Source organism: Temnothorax curvispinosus, unplaced genomic scaffold, assembly GCF_003070985.1.
Source record: "Temnothorax curvispinosus isolate PA1 unplaced genomic scaffold, ASM307098v1 QBEX01007090.1, whole genome shotgun sequence".
In the NCBI taxonomy this organism is placed as follows: domain Eukaryota; kingdom Metazoa; phylum Arthropoda; class Insecta; order Hymenoptera; family Formicidae; genus Temnothorax; species Temnothorax curvispinosus.
The window spans coordinates 172,524-199,569 of NW_020216870.1; the positions used below are offsets into that span (position 1 = coordinate 172,524).

Here is a 27,046-nt window from a genome sequence, read left to right on the forward strand (position 1 = left end):
GAATCCTCAACATCTCAAGAAACGGTACGGAGTGACACGAACCATAATAATGTAGTAAGTAAAAAAATATGTATTGGACCCATATCTTTATTTACATTTAAAATATTTTTAAAATGTAAATATTACAGACAAAAGGTCATAAGAAGCAAATGGGAACAACAGCAAAAGCTTTGCACATGTATGAACAAAGTATTCAAGATCTAAGAAGTGAAATAGAAGCAGAAAATAAAAAGAGGCATGAAATACAAAAACAAATACTAGAAGAACATAGTAAATTAAGATTAGCATATGAACAACATATGATCAAAGTACAGGAGGAAATGACAATTGCTAACAAATTAAGAGCAGAAAGAAATGAATTACTGAATGAACTTCTTTCTGAAAAAAGTAAAAAACTTTAAAGCTATATTGCGTGGAAATAATTTTACAATTATTTTTATTGTATTTATTTTTATTTTTAAGTTACATTAACATTTTTTTTAATTACAAGTGTGAACTACAATGTAAAAGTAAGTTTAGTGATAAAAACACACTTGATACATGACTGTGATTATGTTATGTTTTTATTTTGGTTAATATGATTAATAATTATTCAGAGGATTAATAATTACAAGATATGTAATTTTATGTTTGTTTTAGTTTAAAAGTTACATTAACATTTGTATTTTTTTTTAACTACAAGTGTGAACTGCAATGTAAAAGTAAGTTCAGCGATAAAAACACACTTGATACGTAACTGTGATTATATGTTTTTATTTTGGTTAATAATGATTAATAATTATTCAAAGGATCAGAGGATCAATAATTACAAGATATGTAATTTTATGTTTGTTTTATTACAAATAAATATAGATACATTTTATTACCAAATATTTTTTATAATTTCATCCTCTCTCTTTAATTATATATGAATTACACATTTATTATAAATTTACATGTAAATTTATATATATATATATATATATATAATACATTGATACAAAGTTATTCTTAATTCTTATCCTCGAGTTATTTGAAGACATATTTCATCTCGTTTTTGTGTATTCGTTTCATATTCTCTTGGTAGATTATCAATTACTTGTTGGTTTTGTGCTGCAATGTCTGGTCCTTGATCATCTATGGCATCTTCGAAAAATTGTAAATCTTGTGCATTTGCTATATTATGTAACACACAACATGCATGAATAACATGTACCATCCGTACAATATCTCTTAACTTGAAATGATATAATTGACGAAATCGTTGTTTTAAACAGCCAAATGCATTTTCAATTATTACTCTCGAAGAACTTAATTTTTGATTAAAGGTTCTTTGACGTCGAGTTAAGTGGCCATTATCCTTATAGGGCACAATTAGTTGTGATAAGCAAGGATACGCACTATCTCCTAATAGAATATAATTATCTAAAAAAATAATATTTTTGGTAATATTATGAATAAAAAATAAATATTAAATAATAAAAAATATTAATGGTAATAATACATTAAATACATTAACAATGCAATAAATACATTAAAGCTTCTCTACAATGACCGCAATCATTGTGGCTGCTTTTCAGCAATGTACATACATACATACAACATACATTGTGTTGTAAGGCTGAGATTTCTTACATCCGACAATGACATTGTTGGACGTAGCGATAGGCTGCAAGATAGAAAGTTTCTAGACTTGAGAAATTTTTTATCTCACAGCCAATTCGACAAGTCGTTGTCGGATGTATGTAATCTCATCTTTAAACTGATTTTCTGCTTATTTTTATTTTCAGTTTACCTCCGCAAAGTTGCCGTAAATCTGCATATATTGTTGAATTTTTTAACACTCTAGCGTCATGAACGGAGCCTGGATATCCAATAAACACGTCAATAAATTTCATTTTGTGGTTCACTGTTCCTTGCATATGTATAGAAAAATAAGATTTCCTGTTGATATAAGAATCAGGATCCTCCATTGGTTTATCGATTCTTATATGAGATCCATCTATGGCCCCTTAAAAAGAAACAATAATATATAAGAAAAAAATTGTATACAAAATATATATAAAGAAACACATAAATGTTTTACCTATAACACCAGGAAATCCTTTCTCTTGTAGAAAATATGTAGCACTTTCTTCTTTCTCGACGGCTGTCGGATATCTTATAACATTTGGGGCTAATGTCATAATAAACTGTGTAACTCTCGTAATTATAGTATGTAAACAACTAATAGTAACACCGAATCGATCTGCTACATCTCGATAAGATGCACTCTCATGGCCAACAAACCACAAATAACACAGGATATGTTTCTCTGCAGTTATTTTTAAATTTCCTGCATGATCTGAAAAATTAGCATAGGTTTACATAAAATATATCTTTTTTATACATATATAATGTTTTAAAATTAAACTATACAATAATCGGAATTGGCTCTGGTTTCGAGTGAATTCTTTGTACTTTCATCATTGCACTTTTTCTTTCAATAAATGTTTAATTATATATTTATTTTAATTTGTATAATACAACTACAGAGAATAGATCTCTTTTTCCTTTGATTGTACTTTAATCAATGCTATATTATCAATCTTTATAATCTATTTAATTGTAAATATATTTCATGATGTAGGGAGTGATTTTTGGCACTTAATATATAAGAGTGTTTTTTGACAATTATACAGGAAAGGTTCTATATAAATGTATATATATATATATATATATATATATATATATATATATATATAAACATACACATACTTGATATTTCGATAAATATATCGGATACTTCGAACTGATTTATGAGCTCATATGCTACGGCTCTTGATAATCGAAAATGCATCAGAAAATCTCTCGCTATATAATTTCTAACTATATTTTCTATATAGTTAACAACTTTGATGTGCTGTATCCTTCCAACCCTTCCAACTAGTCCATAAACTGGCAAATGTACTAATTCATTGTTTTCTAAAAGATCAAATATGTCAATAGGTTAGACTTCATATATATTTTAATTTTATCAATTATTGTATTACTGCATTTATACATTACTTCTTACCATTATTATCTTCCAATAAAATATTTAAAATCGGTGGCATTACAACATTTTCGTCATCGGATGAATCTATCAGTAAATCTTCGTACTCCATATTGTACTACTCTGCACCACTCTGCACGAATATCGTTCTTTATAAGCAACCTGCACTCTTGGCACTGGCCTGTCCTCGCTTGTACTGGTCCGGTTCTAGTGCAGTCCCAGTGCAGCTACAAAGAACAAACCTCAGCTCAGCAGCATGCTTACGGCATGTGGAGGGGATTGTGCTGGGGTAACGCGTCCAACCAAAGCGAAGACCACGTCCGTGTTCGCTCGACACTTGGGCAGCTGCTTCAAAACGTTCAAACACCTGGGAGGACTGCAGATCCGCTGTCTCCTCTTGTCGAGCTATAGCTATTATTCAGGTTCAAAAACTCTTGAGTTAGCGTCGAGTTGATGTGCAATTATTTATTTACTGTTGATTTATTAATTCTCTTCCTACAAGATTTTGATATATTTATAAGTGTGCTGTGTTACAAAATTGAAATTTGTAAATATAAAAACTGTATAAGAGTAAGGAGGGGCTATTTGAGATTTGAGTCAGTTGAAGAAAAAGTTGGATAAAAGCCAAAAAGCCCCACTATCCTGAAAATTGAAAAGCTCCTTTCTGTCTTGAAAATTTTTCACCCCATTTTTTCTTTAATTGACTCAAATATAGCCCCTTATATATATTCTTACCTTTAAATATAATTAATAAATATTTATAAGCATAAAAAATTAAAATTTGTAAACGTAATGTATAAAAATTCACTCTCTTTATAATAAAAATTATAGTTTATAATATACATACGTACTTTTTATTCTTTGTAAGACAAATATATCGCGGGGAGCATGTATTTTAAAGCGACTGGAGCGTGTTATTGATATCTCATTGGTCTGTTGCGCGCGCCCAATGAGCGCGTTCAGCAGATTAAGCCGCTCAGTAGCAGTCGAACATGATTGGCTCTTACTTTTAGAACCAACCAATCAACGCATAGTATTGATAAGACGAACTCAACAGTTGTATCTGCTGAACGCGGCCATTAGGCCTAGGCTACATCTATCGTAACGCTTTGATCGTGGTCGTAAGCAATGAAGGGAGCTTTCCAGTAAGCGACACAAGTCGACACAAACGTCGTTCTATCTTTCTTTTTTGGCAATGATTAATAGAGACAAAATGACACTTGTGTCGACTTGTATCGGTTGCTGTAGCCCTATTCTGTAACTCTAACGACAGTATCGGTATCGTTATATCGTCGTTACGCAGCTTTTTTTCCATATAATATACCTGCGCAACGACATCATAACGATAACGACACTATCGTTAAGAGTTACAGAATAGGGGTACTGGAAAGCTCCCGAAGTCGTCGTAAACCGTATATCTATGTCAATTTATCTACAAACACATTTTTCTTCGCACGTCGAAAAAGCTGACAGGTCCAGACAAGCGTCGTAATTGTAAAGAGTTCAAGCTGAATCAACTCATATGATGAGCTTACGATAGCGATTACGACGAGCGTTACGACCGTTACGACGAGCTTACGGTGAACATTACGATAGATGTAGCCTAGGCTTTAGGGCCAAAGCACATATGACAGTCGTAGTCGTGGACGTAAGTAACGCACAAGCTTTGGCGTATCTTGATTTGTCAGGTCGAGGACTACGACCGTCGTATATCGCTACGCCATGTTATGTGCTTTGGCCCTTACGAATGCCGCGGTTCCTCTGTCACCCTCGTGCACCCTTCTCATTACGCTTGTCGCTCGTGGTCCTCGTGGATCACGGATCACCCTTTTCGTCCCCGCTCCCCGGCTATCCCCCGCGACGTCGCGCGACCGTTAAAATGGCGAGATAGTGTGTTGACATCTGCTCGAAGCGAGTTCTCGTCTCTCGGAAAACCAGGTGTAGGGAGATCTTAAAATCCGTCGTCAATCGGTGATAACACTCGCGAGAAGCGATGCACTCGGTCAGCGCCAGCTTGCCGAGCTCCACGGACGTGAGTGACGGCCCGGGGTTGGTTAAGCGGGATCAGGACATTCAGGACTGTCGAGCGGCCGACGTCGGCACCGACGGGCCGTGCGGCGAAACCGAGGGCCTACGTATCCTCGATGAGTTCCGCAAGCTGTACGAGAGTCGCATCGAGAAGATCGATCGAGAATCTGGCGGCGATCCCGACCGAGTCTTCGTAAGCGACTAGCTTTGTTTGCGTTTATTATCAATTTCATGCGGTTTCGCTCGATTCTGTCCGTATACTTTCTGCGTCCAGTCTTTAAATGTTTGAAATTACTGCTTAACAACTATTATTACATTCACATTTGACGCATTATCAAAAGATAACTTTGCAGTTGAAGTTACAAGTGATGAGCGACTGGATTAAGGATTTGGGGGAGCAAAATGCGATGTTGGTGCATACGGTGGAAGATTTAGAGCAGGCTGCGTGTAGTAGAGTTAAGCTGTTAGAGGAGAAACTAAACCAATCGTCGCAGATAGTCATGGATAATTTAACAAGAGCCGATCCTATGGAAAAGGCAAGAGAAATTATTTACCTTTTGCCTTAGTAATCTCATGATAAAATCAAATTGTAATGTCTCTATATTATAGACTTTAAATACTCTTTCGAATCGCGTCAGTCAGCTGGAAAAGGATGAGGAGTATCTGCAACAAAAAATAGAGTATCTGCAAAGCGACATTAGGGGATTGTTGGAGGTGATTCGTCGCGCGCGCCGGCAGAATGTTTGGAGTCTCGAGGGTATCACGTTCTTTGAGATTCAGCCTGAGGATATCCCAGTTCAAGAGTAAGTCTACCGTATTATCGATTAATGCGTTAACATATCTTTTGTATTCTTATATTCTTTGCATTCTGAAGCATATAATGACGAAATTTTTTTTTACTATTACAGCTGTATTTGTAGTCAGGTAAATATGTGCGTGAATCCAGCCAAAAAGCTCAGATTTGTTCTAGATATAGAGCACGGCAAATTTCAGAGAATTATGTGTTAAGCAAAAGCATGTGATACTATACCATGTATTCGCCACGTACAAGCCAGAAAGTTTTTTTGTAGCTCCCTACACCTTTATTAAATTAAATTATTATTATATATATATATATGCATACATAGTGTTGAATAAACTGCCTGTAGTCCCATTTGATAGAGTACTATGTTTTTGAGAAATCTTTATTATTTATTAAGTATAATAATATTTCGATATTTCATTCAATTATATATCTTTATATATCAGGAGCAGACAGATACTGATCATATAAAATCATTGAATCTGCAAATAGAACAACTTCAGGAAAATGAGAGAAAAATGATCAGGTAAGATATGTACAAAATCTTAATATTGTTATTACTTTTTAAATATTCATGATAGACAGTTATCATTTCGGTTTCAAATCTTTGTATCATATTTGTACAAACAGAAATATAATTCTATTTTTATTCTATCTACATATATTATCTTTTTTTTCCACGTTTTCATATATATTTATATATGCAAGGACAAACATTTTTCAGATGTCAATTGGAATTGGAAGGAAAAGTAACGGATCTTACGACAGAGTTATCAGTAAAGGACGATACTATAAAAAAATATGTTTCTAGACTTCAGTGCTTTTGTGAAAAGCTCAAAGAACATGCTAAACAAGCGAATCAAGTTATTGGTCATCCACTGGCATTCGCTTCTGATCAAGATTGCAATGTAAGTACGTTTTTCATAATTATTGTACAGATGGAAACTTATTTTAATGAATTTTGGATTGGTTTTTGAGTACTGATTCCCCCCTATAGATTTAATTTAGAGGCAATCATGTTGTAGCATATATAAAAATAGCATATATAAAATAGCAATTACTTTGGTACATTGTAATAATTTCTTTTGTTGCTATTTATAACATGCCCTGAGCTTTACATTTTGCAAGCAAGATCAAATTTAGCTCACCTGTCCCAACATCGAAAATCAAGAGAGTCTTTTAAAATCTATGTTGCTGTTCAGATTATCTTAACACCTGACATTCTGGAAAGTGTACTAGATGCGAAAGATAGAGAAAACAAGAGCCTACATCGACAACTCCAGGACGTTGAATCCAAGCTTATAGTGTATACTTACGAAAACAATGTCGACACAATTAACCTACAGCTGCAACTGGAAGAGAAATGTAAAAAAGTACAACAACTGGAGGACAAAGTGGCTCGCCTCGAAAAAGTTAGTTTATCATATTAAAAAATAACTATGATGTATAAATCATATTATTAATACAAGTTTATTTTTATATGTATATTACATATATAAATATTTATATATGTACGTTTAATCTATCTAATTATTTTGATCCTATTAATTATATATATATCTGTATATAATCTGTTATTTTTATGAATATATTTTATTGTTTTCAGGAAGCTGTAGAAACAAAGGATACACTGACGGCGGAGATCGTGGCTTTGGAAAAACAAAATTATCATGCCAATATCGGCAATCTTTTAAAGGATGACTTGATTAAAGAAATGCGCAAAGGACTAAAGCAAACGGCCTTAGAGGTACAACACATTTTTAATATTTGTAAAATTTTTAATTGTAAGTTTACAATTTTCTACATTTGTAGAAGACCCTACCCTCCTTCCGTCCTCGCAAGTATTCTAACGATCGTATCGCTACTATCACTAAGATGAAATCATCCCATGAATCTCCTGAGCAATTTCCTGTATCGAACCTCCTACATATATCTACACAGCGAAAGAACGATTTTGCATTTTTGCACGACGATTCTGGAGTCCTATTAAACTGTGGCAAACGAAGTTTATCAACGATTAATGCAAAGTTTCAAAGTAGATTGCATAATCTACAGAGCCGATCTCGACCTTGCATAAATATTCAAACTGGTCGATATAAATACATAAAGAATATTGATAGAAAAATTCTGCAGACTGCTAGAAAATTGTCACCTCCGTGTAAAGATAACGATCTACAAGATTGAGTTGTAACAGATACTTACGTTTGTTCTCCTGCAACACACGTTCAAGACCAATGATTCAGTTGTGAAATAAAATGAAATGTATTTATATATAAATCACTGCATTAAGGCATTTTACAAAGTTAAATATTTTTTAACAAAAATTGACATTTTTTGATAAGTATTTTAGAATTAAATGTGTGTAGCAAGGTAAATATGAATTTTTATACTGATTCGATTATCATTTCCTTTTTAACATCTGTATGAAATGAGATTCAATAATGAAATAAATCAGACAGATCTTTTCAAATCAATAAATTATTACATATTTAGATTTTTAATAAATTTATACATTTACAAATTTATATGCCATTTATGATCAGTGAATTTTATATATTATTATTATTAATATGTTTAAAATATTTTAATAAATTTGTATTCTATACAAATCTGTGAAAAACAAGGATATGTACATCAACATGATTGCCTCGCTTACAGAATTAACATAGTAAATTTGAATTAAACTTTGTACTTTTATATATTGATACACTTTTGACAAATATACACTTAACGACAAGAATTAAGAAATAAGACAATAAAGAAGTAAATTGTTAAATATATTTTATTTGCGAGTGTACATGATATCTGCACTCATAAAATTCAAGAAATATGTTTCTAATTTTATGAAATACATCTCGTGACTTAGCACAACTCACTACACAAATTTAACAATTGCTTTATTTCTGTATTTTTGTCGATAAATATGAGTTTAATAATATACATAATAATTTTATTTATATGTATATCACTATTTCGCCAATATATATTTATTCTTTCTAAATTTGTTGCAGGATACGTCTTCTCAAAAAGTTCGCATTGATGCGAATAATTCTCCGGAGGTCAGTCAAATTAAATATAAACATATACAACGCAATGTTATATTAAAATAATGGTATTTTATTTCCTTAGAAATGTCCTCTGCCTTCAATAGATACTCCACATTCTAAAAAGGTTTGCACAATATTGTATATTATGTTTTGATATATTTGAAGAAGTATATTTTCATTTATATACATGCATATCCTAAACATTTATTATACTATTTAAATTAATTTTTTTAGGATGAATTTGTATCACTCCTGAATAGTACAAAAGCACACGTGCAGAAAGAATGTGAAATTTTATCGGATTTGAAACTCGAACTCGAGAAGTTTGTAAATAAATTGACCAAAGATAACGAGGTAAAAACGTCATTTCCTAGGATTATAACAAAGTAAAAGTGAACATTGCTACAGAATGTTATTCGTTACTATTTTGAATTAATCTATTATAGCAAAAAATAGATTATTTTTTTAAAACAATATATTTTCTAGGTGGGTGATTGTATTATATCTAATAATTGCACAAATAAAAACAAACTTTGTGCAAGTGGCATGTCGGACAAGCTGATCGATTGTATTGAAATTATTACTAAAATGTATCTAGAAAGAGAAAACGAAGTTATTGTTTTTGATTGTATGGTATGTATATGATGTACAAATGAAATTTGTTTTGTTTGTTGATTATTTTCTGAGGATAATCGCATTACTAGCTTTATTTTAATCACGTTACACTTTCTTTTCCTGTAGGTAAAGAAAGAAGAAAGTCGTTGCGTATGTGGTGATTCCAAAAACATTAAAGTAAGATTACGTACTTTAATATTTATTTTATTTTTGTCGTGTGTTATAATAGAAAATTAATTAATTTTTTTGCTTCTTCTAGGAAAACGTAAATAGTGTACGGCAATTCAAGTTGATGGAGGAATTTAGAGTATGCACTGTAGAAGCTCAAGCAGCAACAGAAGATATTCGTGAGGAAATAAGCACTGTTATTTCGACATTTAATTCACGACACCAAAATGTATGTCTAGATCAAGAGATAGGCGCATGAATGTTCGTGATCAAATTAGCGATTAATGCTGATTTACTGTATTTTCAGTATGAAGATTTAAACGAGATGGTTACTAATGCACAAAGTTATTTGGCGAAAACGCGAGAAGGACTAATAGAAGCTATCAACAGACTAGAATTACAAGTAATATTTATATATCAAAACACATGTTACTTTCATATATGATATCATCATTGAAATAAAATTCTTGAAGTTTAGAGTATCAATTAATTACAGTTTTATCGTGCAATTGAAAAATATATTTTTATTATTAGGAGGAGGAGAGACTAAGGCACAGCGAAAGAATCGTGAATGGCAATCTTAAATTGAAGGATATAAAAAATGAAATTAATCATGTTCAATCAGAATTGTCTCGTTGCGTTAATGGTATGCAGGGAAATGTACAGGTTCGGAATATTTATTAAATAACTATTTTAAATTACTTTATTGATCGATTCGTCAACAAATATGAAGTGTGAAATTAATTTTAGGAATATAACGAATCTGAATATACAAAAGCGTGCGTCAACAGTGATTTACTAACTGTGGTAATGGAAGAAGTTGAACAAATATTGACTAATTTGCAATTATTTCAAACTCAGGTTGGTTCTGAAAAAAAATTAGAAGAAAAATAGTTTCTGTATGAGCTTAATCACATATCGTATAAACTTACATGTTATATAAATATCGTCTTTTAGGGTGGTTGTATGACGTCAATACTAAAAGGATTAAGAAGTCAGTTATGCACTGTAGATAGTTCTTTAAAGGAATTACAGAAAAAAGCTGGTGAAGTGGTAAGTATCTTGAAAAGGTATATATCTAGAAAAATAAATAATATCTATTATATAATAAAATAATATGTCTTTAATATATTCCCAATTGAACAATTTTCTACGCAGCTATTAAACAACGAAATCGCACAAACAACGTTCTGTGAAAGAGAAATCAGGTTGGCTAAATTCGAAGAAGAAGTCGATTGTGCACATACAAAAATGCAAGACGTATTGGAAACGTTTCTTTCCACAAAACAGGAAGAAAAGGTTATTGTTTGTTATTTTTATATGTATTCGATTGTTTTAAGAAACTTTAATTTTATTAGTATTCTTTTTGGAAAAATTAAAATTTTGTTAAATGTATCAAAATCAGTTTTTTTTTTTAAATATTTTAAATAGCTTTTCAAAATGCTTTGAATTTCGTTTATGTTTAAAACTAAATTCTTTATTGACATAAGATAAAATACTTTTTCATATAATAAAAAAAAACAAGTCTTGCATCAAGTATAAATAAATAATATACAGATTAAACTAATTAACTTAAATATTATTTCACAGGAGCAGTTTTCTCACTACACTTATGATAATCAGGTATTAAAACAAGTTATAATTATTAGATGTTTTTTTTTTTTTTTAATTCATGGTGTATCTATATCTACGCACTATGTTTTACAGGAAGTAAACGACATAATAAAAGCAAAAGAAGATTTACATAAACTAAGAAAGGAATACGATGATCTAAAACTTGACATGATCCAGGTAATCAAATGACTTTAAATTTACTTTTTATCAGAAAAAAGTTATATTTAACAAATAAGTTACTTGTAACAATCTATGCAAATTATTTGTTGATTAACTAATATGCAATATATATATATATATAATGTATATGTTTGTAGCAAACGTGTCAAATGAAATATGATGAAAGACTAAATAAGTGGAGAAATCGTATAACTGATTTAGAAGACCAAGTCAGAATGTTGCAACATGAGGTAAATATTATTATTCAGTTAAATAGAAAATCTTATTTTCAATTGTGAGTTATACAATGTTGTTCTGTAACAGGCAAAATGCAAACAAGAAGCAATTAATTTTTTAAAGAATAATATTCAATCTATGGAGAAGGAGCTGTTTGCTGCACGAACAAAGGCAGAAAATTATAGACAGTGTCACAGCAAAGATAGTACGGAATTGAAAAAGAAGATAATAGAATTAGAAAATATTGTAAGCATCAGCTTTCTTTTTTATACATATATCTAAAATCATCATTAAGATAGATACTAACATCATAATTCCGGGTTTTAGATCAAAGCACAAAAGGAAGTGGAGAATGATCTTAGGAAAAACTTAAACAATGTAGCGAATATTAAGAAATCTGCAGAAATCCCAAATGCTTACGTAAGTAACAATTTTCTAATTTTTAGGTACATATTTGCACATTTTTTTTTCTTATTAAAATTTTCATTTTTATTACGAAGCATACGGAGTGCGGCACAGAAGCAATGCTTTTACGTTGCGATTATCCATCTAAACATGAGGTAACTATTGCAATTTATTGCAACTATTGCAAACGTTATATAAAACATATATAAAATATATATAAAATTTAATGCGTATTTGTTTACGCATATTGATGCACAAATTTTGTAATAATAGAAGATGCATCTACTCGTCAATTCTTTATAAGATGATAATATCTTTTGTACTTTTATTATTTCAGAATTTATCTCACTTATTCAAAACCGTGCAAGATGCTGTGCAATCTGCAAAAATGGCGGTTCAAAACTTTGAGAGTGAACTTAAAAAATTGGTTTGTATCTGTTTCTTATTATTAATATCAGGCAATATTAAAGAGACTGTTATGAATATCTATTTACAGATACATGAAGAATCTCTCTCCTCTGTCTCGGCAAAATCTGCTGTGACACTGACCGATTCGTTAGGAAAATGTAGGGAAAAGCTGGATACTTGCTCTCACGAATTGAGCAAACTTAAAAATGCCGTATATTCTAAAGAAAAACTTGTAAGTGATGTTTATTGTTATGTGGCAAAATTTATATGAATTTAATGATATAAAATACGACGTATATAAATATTTCTATTTTATTTCTGAATAAAATTAAATCTTTTTTCGTGGTTGGATCCATAAATATATGGGAAAGCATTGCATATGATTGAATGTAAATTAAAGAACCAAATTTATTTTAGTTAGAAAACATGGAGGAAATCGTGCGGATACAACGGAACTCGTTAGCAATGAGTCAAACAGAAGTAAAAGATCTGCATCAAAAGCTGCAAGAAAAGGTAAATTGAGTAGTGTATATTTTAAGCGATAAGTAGAAGAGTTGTTATGATAGCAGCTTTTGGATTGAACATATAAGGGCTGCGTTCAGCCGAGCAGTCGCTCGTTTCCTCTCCTTTGACCCAATGGATTAAAAGGAGAGGAAACGAGCGACTGCTCACGATTGCTAGGCTAGCGGAGTATCGGCTGAACGCAGCCAATGTCGTACATTTTTAAATTGAAAGCGTTAAATTATTGTACCGTGACTATCTTATCATGATTATTTACGCTTTTTCAATGCATTTCGTGCATGAACGAACGACACATTATTTAAATGCAAGCACAGAGATTCTACCTACTTGTCAAGCATGAAATTTTGAGGTATGTATGGTATTAAAATATAAAAGAAATCTTCTTACAGGTAGATAAACAAGGCCTTACTATCGCGCAATATGAGAGAGAGAAGAACGAATTGCTGAAGCAGGTTTGTCCTTTTTTTTTCGCCCTCGTGTACGCTTAGCTGTGATAAGATTTATTTTCTAACGTTGTGCGGTGCGTTGCAGAATGAACTTCAGATACAAACTATCGGGCACTTACAAAATGCCGTTGTTGAAGCTAAACGAAATTTGGATCAAATGGCTCATAAAACGATGAGTGATGTGAGTGAACTGAGGCCAGCGATATCGTCTTCGGCCTTTAATCATAGAAACGTGCATGATGTTTAATGATTTAAATATGAATTATAAATAGTTTAAATTGCCATATAGCTTTCGCGCCAACATGTATTTATTACAATTGTAAATATTGTTGATATATATAAGTGCTTATTAAAGATTGATTCTCGAATATGCGGACCATTACATTTCTCTTTGCCTTTAATTTACATTTACGTTGTGACATTGCGAATGTGAGGAATATGAGTGTCATGCATGATGACGTGTGCTTTGTTTAACTAAAAAACTAAATTTAAAACTTTCGCGATACTATATTTGAATATCCCGTCAACGAAATGACACGAGATTGTGGCATGTACAAGCGTAACATGCTGTCTGGATTAACAAGTGCCCTGGATGATCAAGTTGTAGCTGTTGCATTTTGCAGTTAACAAAACTGCATGAACTACGATCGTGCGTGAGTGTCCTCTGCTTCTAAATTTAAAAACGAGTTGTACGGTAAATGTATTGTAAGTATTTTTACAGCTTTGCAAGAAGGATGAAATTATACGTCAACTAACGATGCGCATCGATGAGACGCAGGATCAATATAACGAATGTTTTACACAGGTGAATAGAAATTATTTATATCAACCAGAATTATTACTCGATTGATTAGCTAACATCTTTTTAATCTTATTGTTAATCTGTATTTTTATACGCAAAGGCAACTAATCAAGACATGTTATTGGATCTGCAACGAGATGCTATTGAAAGTCTGCATAAACAAATTCGTTGTCTGGAATATAATAAACGTTTAAGCACTACCGCGTTACACGCAATGTATTATTCAATTTTAAGCGGAATACAGGTATAGTATATAGACTTTATTTTTAATGGTGCATTGATTTTATAATCTACATTTTTATAATAATCGAAATAATGAGATGTCTTGTGTATTTTCAATAAAGAAACGATCATATCGAATAAATGTTGTTTTCTAAAGTAGTTTATGACAAATGATTTTAAAAAGTATAGTATATATATATGGAGAGGTAAAAACCACAGTGGGGTGTAAGTCAAATTTTTAAAAATATTTCCTTGTATGCATAGATGCAATCTGTACAATATATAAATTGCATCTATGCACACGAGAAAATATTTTTAAAAATTTGACTTATACCACTGTGGTTTTTATCCCTCCATATATTAAACGTATTTATGTATACATGCTTATCATATTAATTTGATATAAATATTCAAAGAATTGAAAGGAATATTTTACGGAGGTAACTTTATCTAAATTTTTTTACAGGAACGAATACGCGATCATGTAAAAGATTTCCGGGAACTAAAATGGAAGGTATATTGGAAATATTTATATTTTACAATGACATTTCTACTTTCTGTATATATGTATATCTGAATGTATTTTGTTACAGATGGACAGTTTTATACAGACGAAGAATTACTCCGAAAGCCAAAATAAATCGTGCGCGATATATCTTGAAGACAAAAACTGTGATACTCGAGATTTGGAATACTATTCAAACAGCATCACGTGTGGAATATCATATGTGGAAAGACGCTCAGGTAATTTGATTTAATTTAATTTAATTAAAATAATTAAAATTATAGTTAATTAAAATAATATTTTAGATAAAGAAGCAGAAATTGAGACCATCGTTCAAATACAGCAATTAAAAGCAGAATTGAAAAAGGTGAAAGATACTGAGAGCGGTTTAAAATGCGAAAATCAGCAGCTTAAAATCAATTTACAGCATCACATATCAGAGACTGATAATCTAATGAAGAAATTACAGCGTATTAAGCAGAAGGAAACTGAATACGAGGAGCTTTTGTTGAAACTAGAAAATGGGAAGAAAGAGGTGATCGTCTTTAAACTTTCCGTTCTTACACTAGTTTTGTGTTATTTTTAAATTATCTTACTTCTTTATAAAATGTTCCTAACCACACATACAGTGTAATAACAATGCCAAGTAAAAATGTAAAAAGTTTTGTTAACAATTTATATATTTCACAATTAAAATTTATACAAATATTAATAACGTTTACTAGATCTCAATCAGTGACAATGAATATTACATATCTATTTTTTATATCAAAATGTTATACATATCTGTTTTTCAAAGCAACTGAATTGATCAATAAAAAATTTACAGATCAATACTTTAAACGATCGAATTATCAGTAACGAAGAGATTATTAAACATCAATCTCACGAACTTGAAGTACTTCGGAAAAGATTGCTCGCAAATGACCAACAGGCAGAGGAAAATTTATCTGAATTGAATGTATCAGAGCACGAGATGCTGACTATTCTGTGTGATCGAATGTGTTCTTTGAAAATTCTATTGCAAGAGAAATCGAATAACATGGTTAAATTGCAAGCAGATTACGAATTGCTTAAGGTATGTAGATAATTGTATCAATTGTATCATCTAATAGGTACATAATAGAATAGGAAATGACTTAGATATCTATTGAAATATTATTCACGTTTGCAGAATGAAAATTCTATATTAAAAAGTCAGAATGATATTATTGAAACTCAAACCAAAGAAGATATCTTACAGTTGAAGGAAAGGGTAATGTATATATAATAGTTTTATATTTTTGTTGAAAAAAAAAACAAATGTTTTTCTGTGTCTTATTTTGTCTGAAACTTATTTAGCTCAAAGAGACACGCATAAAATTGCGCCAAACAGAAGACAATTATCAACAAATGACTGAAAATTTCAATAAAGTTCAAAAACAGTTAATATCTGCAACAGAACGAGAAGCTGACTTGCAAGAATCGTTGACGATTATGGTAATTCGTTATTATGAAACAGATTTTACTGTGTTAAAAAAAAAAAATATATATATATATATATATATATATATATATATATATATATATATAATTTATCAAAATCATAATTTAGGAAAAAGATTATCGTTCCAAGATTGTGGAAGTAGAAGATGAAGCCGTTTATCTTCGTAATTTAGTGGACAAACTAAGCGAAGAATTGGAAGAGACCAAAAGAACACTCGCATCGAAAGATATTGAACTTTGTCAAGCGCAAGATAAATGGAAGGATCACACCGATCATTTGGATATCGTACGTCAAGATGTATGTTTACATATTATCCAATAATTTTATATTGAAGTAAATTGGTAAAATAAATCTTCGTTTTAATATTTCTAGCTTAAGAAAAAGAAAGAAGAATTGACGAAGGCCGAAAATGTAAACCGTGACTTGATTCAACAGTTGCAGGAATACATGGAAAACAATTACCATCTCGACCAACAAAAAATTTCACTTGAACGAAATAATTCTACGTACATAATTGAGGTATGATACTCTTTTTTATCTCTCGAACAAGGGATATTAATTTACAATATCTCCTTCATTTTCTTTATCACACTATGCATAACCATAATCAGTAAATATAATTTTTCTCATTCTAATTATATATATTTATTATCCATTACAACTCCTAATTTCGAGCTATTATGTTTATTAGTTGCAAAACATGCGCAAATCCTTGCTCGAGTTAAAAAAGGAATGTCACTTAAAGGACCGATCTCTGACACACATGTCAGCTGATTTAACTGAAACAGCTATGAGTAGATCAGAACTCTGCAAAGAATCTCAATATATACTTTCATGCATCCGTGATTGTATGGAGCAACAGAAAAAATACAATGAAACTCTGACAAAAAATTTAGAAAATAAACAACAGCTTCTAATGCAGCTTGTATTCGAGAAAAAGTAAGTACATAATATATTTAATAATTCGAAATATGCATTTTTTATGATCTAAAATCAAGAGTGCTTCTTTTTCTACATGCATTTATTTATTTAAATAAAACTTATTTTTAGAGCTCTATTAATTAAAATCAGGAAGATGAAACAAACTAATTTATTGGCGCAGAAACTGAAAAGAACGCATAAATTAACTACTAGAGGTTTTAGAAAAGTGCACATAAATGGTTATGTATCATCGTCAATTACAGCGCATCAGACCGCGGACACAGATCAAATTTCGAATTTGAACTGTACAGATTTACGCAAGGTTAGTAATGATTAAAAACAAAAAGAAAATCTCAGCATTGATTGATATTTAATTGCTTTATGTTTGCAATTCCTTAGAAATATTTAATGAAGCCAATCAAAACCGGTCGACGTACATCAACATGTGGCAATTCATGGTGGTTTCCCAAGATGGAACACTTAATAAATGAGGTCCGAAAAAATAATCGGTGGTGGCATGAAAATTTTAAGAACGAAACAGAATCCGACACTTCATTGGAAGAAAACCGCGATTACGGTTATCAATCCTCTTCTACAAGCAAATGAAGGAGAACAGAGGATTCATCTTGATGAAGACTGAAGAAAACAGTGTGAAAGTTTGACGTTTGAGTATGGAACGTAGAAATTTGTAACGCGATTTACATTAGCCCGTGCTGCATCTTCTTTTATGTAAATGTAATTTTGTACTATATAATATATACATATATAATTAAATGTATCCTTTTTTAAAAATAAATAAACATATCGTGTGACGCGTGCGAGAACATCATTGTTCATTCACTTTCATTAAATCGCATAACGATACAATAATGAGTCATACAAACGAGATGCAATAATACGAGATTTTCCAAATATATTTTGCGAAAAAATTCAAGTACCATTTCAGCTTGATCTGGTGTAAATATTTCTGCGCATTTTGGTGGATCCTAAAATTTCCGTACGTGGAAGATAAATACACTCGATATAAAATTAATACATGTACTTAAAATGCTCAATTAAAATAATTACCATGACAGTACATTGAAGAACGCGTTCAAAAAAATATTTATACGTTTCTTCAGCTGTGTTCCAATAGTTTGCAAGGTAAAAATTATGAGTTGAAAGTATTAATTTCATAACTGTCGCAATTTGTTGGTCACTGAATAGATTCTCTCTAAAAAATAAAAAGTGGCACTGTGTCTCTCCAAATCAAGCTATTATGTAAATTGCATATGAAAAAAACAAACATAAGTATATAAATATGTTGATTGCAACATGAATACGTGATTTTCATCGATTTGCGAAGCAAAGATATGTTCCATTTAATTAAGAATATAAGATAAACGTTAAATATTTTACTTAAAAAACCTAAAAGTTTGCCATAGAAGTTTTACAAGTATTTCTTTGTTTTCCTCCTTCTGTGATATATTAGATAAAATCTTTTCTTCTGCAAAAATAGCGCGTATTTATCGTGTATGTTAGTTTTAAAAACGTAGTATGGATGCAACAAATTATAAGAAGCATCTATTGGTTGTCAATTAATAAATTAACCAAAGTTCAAATTTACCGAGAAATAGCGAAATTGATTTTCGATCTCTTTGCTTTCTCATGTAAGTTACATCTTCGGACGTTATCAATTTAAAAGATAGACTACGTTGGCTTTGCCACGGTACATTGTCGAATTTCCAAGGTCCGTCATAATTTGTATTACTTTCCAACTCAGGCGCGGAATGTAAAATTCTCGTATCATTCGGCATGGTTATGCATTCGGATAGAAACTTTTGCATTTTATATCTATTGTCGCATTCGTTTTATCAGACTTGCGATTACACGCGTCATTCATTTCTGTAACATATTCCAGTATGTTACTACTGAACATAGAAGCATATTAATATTTACGTGATACACCAAGGTCACCAAGTGAATATATAAATAAATCCTCATAACAAAAGATCTAATATATTTAAAACAAAAAGCAATAAACTGTCTAATTCTCTGTATAAATCTACGTTGTCTACAGAGTTCCGGTTCGAATAAATAGGCAATTATCAAGAGCCGTCGTAATATTCACAAGTTTATTCTTTTTGCCGTGTAATCATTTATAATTCATTATGAGTTGTCAATAAAATTAATATACAATATATTTTAGAGCAAGAAATTGTTATACGTGTTACAAACTAAGAAAGGAAATACATAGTAATAGCAGCAGGAATAGCCTCTCCTATCTTACAAGATCTCCGCGTGCCAAAAATTCATTAGACGTTGCATATTTCAATTTAAATGTACTGTTATTTTATCAGTATTTACGGTAATATTAATTACGGTGTTATATTTTTATTTATTATTATTATTTATTATCATTAGCATTTATATACTTATTACATATATAAATCATATTTACCTATATGATTTATAATATATAATGTGTATTTATATATATTTATATATTTATAACGAACACCGCCCATTACACTACTAGAATTACAAATGGGAGCTTTCTTTTACCACCTCTTAATAGATCTGATACTCAAAATAGATGATATATCGTCGATTACATTGAGACGCAGACTCTTAGTCAATCACTCAAGCAAATGTTTGCGAATGTCCCACACTGTTCACTTCCCATTCTGTATTTTTCCCCTGTTGTGTGTCTTCTTCTCAAATTCATCGTAGCACACTCGTGGTGTACCTATCTTTGTAGATTATAGTACATATCTGTAATCAGAAATAGATAGCGCGTCTACTGCAATATTATTCTAAATACGTATAAACGCAAGTTTAATTAATAATAATTAGAAGCAATATCGAGCAATTTAATTAGGTAATTAAACTTAATTAAAAGTTTTACAGGTCAGCGATACAAAATTATGTCAATAACGTTGCGTTGAGATATAAATTCTCTCGGATAATTAACACGTTTACTTGCAACTTACCTAATTTAATCAAGATTCTCTGAGAAATAAATAAATTTCCCCCGTAGAAATAAAATCTACGTAATAAATAAATAATCGTTTAAATAGCGTATATAATCGTTATTAATTACTTTGAAGTGTAATGCAAAGTATATAGCTTACGAACGTATATAGAGATCGTCTTTTCCATTACATGTATGTAAATGATAAGGAAAATGAGTCACAATGTATGATTCCATAATGTACTGTATTACAACTGTTGAATATCTACAATGCACAAGACTGTAACTACTGTAAAACATTTTATTTGCTTGGTGAATATTAAAAACCTCTCTATACAGGAATAATCGAACCTACCTGTGATTTTTAACAGAAACATATCTAGATAGTCGTATATTATAGCGGAAATAAAAATAAATATATATTTAGGATACAACAATATTAGAGATTGAAGAGAAGAATTGCACCCTGAGAATTTTCTTTTTTTTTTCGTAACAATTTTAAACAGTTTTACCTATTATTATTACAAAATAATATTTCAGATATACAATCCAATGATACGAATCATTGCACAGGAAATAGGAGCATTATCGTAAATTACAAGAAAACATTTTTACAAGCTTGCACAATAAATATCATGCACATGTATTCTTGTAGCACCTTTATCAGTCAGAAATTAGTGTCCTCCGAAGAAGAAAAGGAAACTTTACAAATTTATAATATCTATAAACATATAGAGTGTCATGTAAACACTACAATGTGCCTAAGGGATATCTAGTGCCTTACATTAGACAACTTCTCTTTTCACAAAATTTTGAATAGTGCACTTAAATTAATCACGGATGAATATACAATAAAACGAGGGAACTAATAAAAAAGTATTATGCTTTTAGACGTTGTATCACATAGATTACAATTTTTATGCGCAAATAAAGACTCTGACTTTAATAAAGCTGTCACAGTAATGTAAATGCTATATTTAAATCTAGTAGAAATACATTAAAAGAATATTAAAGATTTGCTATTAAAGAATCGATTAATAGCAGTACCGTATAATATCCTTCAATGTGACTATTCAATAAAATAATAGAAGATTTTTTGGCTAAAGAATTATTTTATAAGAGTATATGGGATCATTATATTATATGTGTTTGTATTGAAGTTTGTATGTATTGAACGGTTTGAACAAATATATACTACGATAATGCTAAAAGAAAAGTTCTCTGAGAAATAAGTATAGATACATTATTAACATGGAAACATCATAAAATTTAGAATCGTTTTCTTCACATACACATTTTGTGTAAACCACTTTTTAATTACAAGAAACTGTCAATGGTAGCTAAATATTATACAGCAATATTAGTTACATTTATATCCTGCATATTATATATTTGATGGTCATATATTGGATCTTACTTTCAATCCGCGCTCTTTATCTTCTTGTTTATTTCCAGCCTTTATTTATCTACTGTTCCAGTAAATATAAAGAAGGCAAAAGTCGAGAGAAGAGAATTATACGCTATAAAAAATATCATAAACATAACAAGAAATATAATATACTCTATGAAACTGCATGACTACTCAGTTATCCCCATATTATTGATACTAATACAAAAATTTGCTAAAAACATTTTAAAATGCAAATGTCTACTCTACACAATATCAAATTGATATATTTCCCGTTTTCCCGTTCTCTTCTTTTGATCGCACTTTCGTTTCATTATATATTCTAATATTATAAAAATATGTGAACATGTTGTTACACCGAACGTGTGTTTGATTCGTAACATATTCATTAGGCATATCAAATATTTGCTGGTTTCTCTCATCAGTGGAATAACGTCTCTCATCAATTCAATTAATATTAAAGATGTTATATATATATATATATATATATATATATATATATATATATATATTCAAATAATGTAAAAATATAGATACGAATATATTGTGAGACACATACGGATTTAGATAATCACTTGCAGCAATTGCCGGTTGCTGCCTTTTGCCCATCTGACTCGACTAGTCGACGACCTTGACCACTCGTACTTGCACTTCCTGATTGTTCGTTTTTAGGAAGCTTTTTAGCTGTAAAAATAATATCACCTCGTTGTAGCCAAATTGTATCAAAGTATATTAAAACTTCTTAAAAACAGCTTTTTTTGTCAATTATCAGCAGATATAAAGTTGTAGTAACCATGCATTTTGATTAGAGTGATAACGCGTAATACGAGATGGGATAACATTTCTGATTGTGTACTTATTATCAAATAAAACAGAAAATTTAAACAGTTTAAAGTTGAACTAATAATAGGTACATATTTATATAACTTGAAAATACCAACGTTACGTTTATAGTTTAATTTTTATGCAGTTATCAGTGACAATGTAATCTGTGATAATTAAATGTCAACAGAAAAGAAACAAAGGTGTAGCATAACTCACCAATTGCAAGGAATATGTCGTTGACATTCATTGCCGTCTTAGCAGATGTTTCCATGAAAAGAAGGCCATTTTCATCCGCATACGTTTGAGCCTCATCATATTCGACGACTCTCTTATTTGCCAAATCTGCCTTGTTTCCAGCTAATGCTATTACTATGCTCGGACTGGCTTGGCGCTGCAATTCCTTTACCCATGTTTGGGCACGTGAGAATGTATCCTAGTAAAATAACAAGAATACGTATCAATTAGTTCTACATTAGTTGATTTAATCTTTGTTACGAATATTCTTTTCCTTTATTTAACATTTACATGGACCACTGACGAACTATCTACCTGATTTGTTATGTCGTACACGACAATGGCTGCCTGTGCACCACGATAATACATCGGTGCAAGACTGTGATAACGTTCTTGCCCCGCGGTATCCCAGATTTCAAATTTTACAGTTGTGTCATCCAAACATACGGTTTGTGTTAGAAATGCAGCTGGAAATAATGATATATTTTTGTGACAGTGACAATACAATTAAAAAAAAGTGATATTAAAGCAATTGCAGATAAATATTCTTACCACCAATTGTACTCTCCTGATACTCGTGGAACTGTCCTTTGACAAACCTTAAGACAAGGCTCGATTTCCCGACTGCCGATTCACCGAGTAAAACTAATTTAAACTGACAAATTTTTCCTTGTGTCGATCCATTCGGCCTCTGGGCCGTACCCCGATTCGCCATGATCACCTAGAAAGAAAATTAATTTTTCAATTCTTGATCAATCTCGCAATTTTACTGGCTGTTAACAATATCGCTGGCTATATTGTTAACCATAGGATACATTTATGGGATTAAATTGAGAAGCAGTCTTCTGTTTCACAAGTTTTGCACATAGATTGCACGTATGATAACATCTTCTTTCAGTCTGCTTTCTACTACATTTAAGTATTAAAAAAAAAAAAAAAAAAAAACAGAAGTATGAGTAGAATGGAAGGACTAAAATATATTGAAAGATTAATACATTATCCTAGTGATGCAGCGCTTCAATAGAAGTTTCTTAAGAGTATTTAGCAAAAATGTATTCTACAACTAAATACTTAAATAAAAACAAATATTTTGTAAGATTTTTAGATTGTACACATTTTTATGTATATAATCTGACACAAAAATTTAATATCAGCAATATTAAGGATTTAATATAACTCCTGAATAAAAAACAAACATTATTTCTAATGTCCACGTCAAGGAAACTTTATACAAAGAAGTAACGCATTACAATATATTATACGTTTCTCTCAGTTGTCGTCGCACAATGCAAAAAGCTCAATTCGACAGATAAGTGTCTTTGTACTGGCGCTTTGTACCTTGACAGATAAGATCTCGCTTCAGGCGCGCACACACACAGGAATTAATTACAATATTTTTAGATCACCTGTGGAGCCTACGTTTTTAGATCACCTGTGGAGCCTATGTACCTAACGGAACTCCAAATAACAAATAACAAGACACGGGAGACACAGACACGACAGAGACTTTAATCGCACAACCGAAAGCGACAGTTATAATTAAAGAACAATCGCGAGAGAGACGTGCGCGAGAGGCAGAGGATCATTTTAAGAGCAAGATATTTTCAATGAAACACGAATGCATCAGAGCAGATAAGATAAGAATGTCCAGAAAAACACAGATATATTGCGGGGTGAAAACGAGTATTATTGGGAATAAATGAATAATAAAAAGAATTGTCCACAAGACGAGGACGAGTGCGCGCATGGGGCACCGGCATGGGTGATCACCGTCGGTAGAGGCGAGAGGCGAGTGTCGAATGAATCACTAGCGCGGTCCGCCTACCGGAGTTAATCGAATAAAACCCCGCGGCCCGCACGCGGGACCGCGACCGAGAATCAACGGATTACTTATGCGTGCACCGTGTGATAAAAAGTCAAAGGTAGCAATAAGCTTATCTTCCCCCCTCCGGCGAGGGGGACGAAGGCGAGGAAGGAAAACAGAATCTCGCGAGCTCTCTTTAACCCATTAGGGGATCCTGTTAATTGTATTATCCAATTAGTCTCGGCGCTAACGTCGTCGAATACGTCCTCCGGCATTATTATTTTTCTCTCTCCTCTCTTTCCTTCCGCCGGCGGGAGAGGCTCGTGCGAAGGAGAGCGAATGTACACGGTGGAGGGAGGGGCCGAGGAGGAGGGAGCGCGATGCATCCAGGCTCCGAGACTTTTACTCGGAGCGCGATCACGAGATCCTGATCCGAGAGGTACGTGGAACGCTCGTGTGAAAAAGAGCCACCGACGAAGGCAACTCCGGACTCTAGCGCGCGGCTCTATATGTATACCGTCGTGCGCGTGTCGTCGCCTGCCCTGTTCGCTTCCTCGCCGCCACGGCATCCGTCGCCGAAAGGAAAAACCCGTCGGAATGCGATCAGCTACGTCACCGACATTTCCGTAACCTTGAGCAGTCGGGGTGTTTATCGTAAAATTACGAGAAACCGTTAAAACGATGCATCGACGTAGCACAAGGAAGGAGGAATGAAGAAAGACAGAACAGCCATGTCACGTATACATACACCTGCTGTATGTGTGCGCGCAAGCGCCAAGCGTCGTGTGCGTGCGCGCGCGCGTGTATGTGTGTAAATAGGAGGGAGAGACAGACGGAGATGAACGATGTGAGATAGCGGAAAAAGATCGTGGGGGGGGAAAAGAGAGCGAACGAGCGAGCGAGAAGAGAACAGAGAGAGAAAGAGAGAGAGAGAGAGAGCAAGAGAGACAGAGAGGCAAATAAAGGGAACGGGAATGAATGCGCCACGATTGTCACTGCCCTGAGGTAACTTGTCACCGCCCGTCGAAACGTCAGCGACATCCGAAATACCGCCTGTCCCCGCTTCCGGGGAAGAAACTGGAGCTCTCTCCTCGTCCACCACCGTAAGCGCCGCTGCCCCCCCCCCTCTGGCGCGCGAGGGGCAACGGAGGGAAGCGCGATCGGGTGACACGCGCGCTCGCCGTCCCCTCGCCTCCCTCGTCCGGATGTATGTACCAGCCAGTGTATCCTCCGGTATAAACATCCTCCTGCCACCACCTCCCGTCCGCGTTGTTCCGTTTCTTCGACGGGGGTTTAATTCAGGGTTCCTTATCTCTCGCTCGCTCGCTCGCCCGCTAATAAACGTGCGCGCGCGCGCACGCTTGCGGAATGACGGACACCTGCCAAGAGTGGAAATCATGAGTCTCGAGAGTTTATGTTTAACCTGTTTTGCGTTGTCGAGGGGCTCGCCGTTAGATAGGTACGCCGCGCTGTGCTAGCTGCTTCTCGGGGCGACGACGTCGGCGACGGCGGCGGCGACGACGACCAGGCGCAACGCGCCGCGCGACCGATGATGAATCTCAACGTCGACTCGCTGCCGGAGTCGGAGTCGCGGAAGCGTCAGGCACGATCAGCACTCGCCACCAATAGATCGGCCCGTCGTCGACCGTGCATAGATCGCGCAATCTACGTAGAACCTGCACATTTATGACAACACCCGGATGGCACGCGAGTTCTCCACCACCGGAGAGGCTCGCTCCTCTCTCGCAGTCTCTCGCACCACGGTCCGTCCCACCGGAACAGTCTCCGACACTCTCCGCGTTCGCACTCCGGATCTCCTCTCCTCGACTCCTCGCTCTCCCCCGCTACAACCGTGCTCGCCTGCCCGCTCGCACTGCGAAACGCGATACCGCCGTGGAACGTTTCGTTTCGTTTTTTTTTCTTCCCCCGTGGGAGGTGCGTGTCGCCGCCCGGCCGCGTCACACTTCCACGATTCGCACCCCGGATCCGTTCGTTTCTCCTTCTCGTAACCTACATCGACGAGTAGTCTCGGAACTTTGACACTCCGATGGGAGAGGGAGAGACAGAAGAAAGAGCGAATGTGTGTGTATGTGTGTGTAAGAGTGAGAGAGAGAAAGAGAGAGAGAGAGAGACAAAGAATGAGGGGTAGGGAGAGAGAGAGAGAGATAAAAGGAGATTACCGACACGCGCGATGCATACGGTGCTGCGTCACTTTTCGCCGTTCGTTCCGCTTCGGGTTCCCGAGAATCGCGCGAACGCAAGCGATTCACCCGTCGGATTGTCTCGCCGAGTCCGCGGCAAACGGAACGCGAGGTCTCAGCGGATACGCCTCTCGTACGGCTCCCACCCGACTCGGTTTTCTCTCTCCGCCGAATTCACCGAGAGCATATACGTACCGACCACTACGAACAAGTAGGAAGCA

General features: G+C 33.5%; 3 protein-coding genes across 15 annotated transcripts; 1 reads left to right on the plus strand and 2 right to left on the minus strand.

The window, feature by feature from the left end:
- Positions 1 to 947: 947 nt before the first annotated feature.
- On the minus strand, positions 948 to 3,252 carry LOC112456688 (putative nuclease HARBI1). Of its 3 annotated transcripts, XM_025019388.1 has the most exons (6): positions 3,035 to 3,252; positions 2,737 to 2,943; positions 2,066 to 2,323; positions 1,775 to 1,990; positions 1,205 to 1,404; positions 1,043 to 1,125 (listed from the first exon to the last, which is right to left on the minus strand). In XM_025019388.1, exons 1-6 carry the CDS (start codon positions 3,123 to 3,125, stop codon positions 1,117 to 1,119), a joined length of 981 nt encoding a protein of 326 aa, XP_024875156.1. In that variant the 5' UTR covers positions 3,126 to 3,252; the 3' UTR covers positions 1,043 to 1,116. The 3 variants fall into 3 exon arrangements, with proteins under 3 accessions (XP_024875157.1, XP_024875155.1, XP_024875156.1); XM_025019389.1 differs by lacking the exon at positions 1,205 to 1,404 and having other exon boundaries at positions 948 to 1,125; XM_025019387.1 differs by having other exon boundaries at positions 948 to 1,404.
- A 1,146-nt stretch (positions 3,253 to 4,398) lies between these two features.
- LOC112456695 (sporulation-specific protein 15-like) lies at positions 4,399 to 19,781 on the plus strand. 6 transcript variants are annotated; one of them, XM_025019413.1, is made up of 44 exons: positions 4,399 to 4,486; positions 4,952 to 5,234; positions 5,395 to 5,577; positions 5,651 to 5,844; positions 5,950 to 5,965; positions 6,290 to 6,369; positions 6,568 to 6,751; positions 7,046 to 7,255; positions 7,450 to 7,590; positions 8,855 to 8,902; positions 8,973 to 9,014; positions 9,125 to 9,244; positions 9,377 to 9,523; positions 9,632 to 9,682; positions 9,765 to 9,902; positions 9,981 to 10,076; positions 10,208 to 10,339; positions 10,424 to 10,534; positions 10,631 to 10,726; positions 10,832 to 10,972; positions 11,264 to 11,296; positions 11,381 to 11,464; positions 11,605 to 11,697; positions 11,771 to 11,929; positions 12,011 to 12,103; positions 12,184 to 12,243; positions 12,426 to 12,515; positions 12,585 to 12,728; positions 12,914 to 13,009; positions 13,408 to 13,470; positions 13,550 to 13,645; positions 14,186 to 14,269; positions 14,367 to 14,510; positions 14,955 to 15,002; positions 15,082 to 15,232; positions 15,299 to 15,528; positions 15,823 to 16,071; positions 16,168 to 16,248; positions 16,335 to 16,472; positions 16,588 to 16,776; positions 16,852 to 16,998; positions 17,171 to 17,418; positions 17,530 to 17,722; positions 17,800 to 19,781. In XM_025019413.1, exons 2-44 carry the CDS (start codon positions 5,007 to 5,009, stop codon positions 18,004 to 18,006), a joined length of 5,478 nt encoding a protein of 1,825 aa, XP_024875181.1. In that variant the 5' UTR covers positions 4,399 to 4,486; positions 4,952 to 5,006; the 3' UTR covers positions 18,007 to 19,781. The 6 variants fall into 6 exon arrangements, with proteins under 6 accessions (XP_024875181.1, XP_024875178.1, XP_024875179.1 ...); XM_025019410.1 differs by having other exon boundaries at positions 4,432 to 4,593; positions 4,905 to 5,234; XM_025019411.1 differs by having other exon boundaries at positions 4,432 to 4,593.
- A 296-nt stretch (positions 19,782 to 20,077) lies between these two features.
- LOC112456692 (ras-related protein Rab-5C-like) lies at positions 20,078 to 26,996 on the minus strand. 6 transcript variants are annotated; one of them, XM_025019401.1, is made up of 7 exons: positions 26,805 to 26,822; positions 26,048 to 26,634; positions 23,373 to 23,541; positions 23,136 to 23,287; positions 22,803 to 23,019; positions 22,321 to 22,445; positions 20,078 to 20,154 (listed from the first exon to the last, which is right to left on the minus strand). In XM_025019401.1, exons 3-6 carry the CDS (start codon positions 23,533 to 23,535, stop codon positions 22,333 to 22,335), a joined length of 645 nt encoding a protein of 214 aa, XP_024875169.1. In that variant the 5' UTR covers positions 23,536 to 23,541; positions 26,048 to 26,634; positions 26,805 to 26,822; the 3' UTR covers positions 20,078 to 20,154; positions 22,321 to 22,332. The 6 variants fall into 6 exon arrangements, with proteins under 6 accessions (XP_024875169.1, XP_024875172.1, XP_024875167.1 ...); XM_025019404.1 differs by lacking the exon at positions 26,048 to 26,634 and having other exon boundaries at positions 26,805 to 26,996; XM_025019399.1 differs by having other exon boundaries at positions 26,048 to 26,898.
- Positions 26,997 to 27,046: the final 50 nt, after the last annotated feature.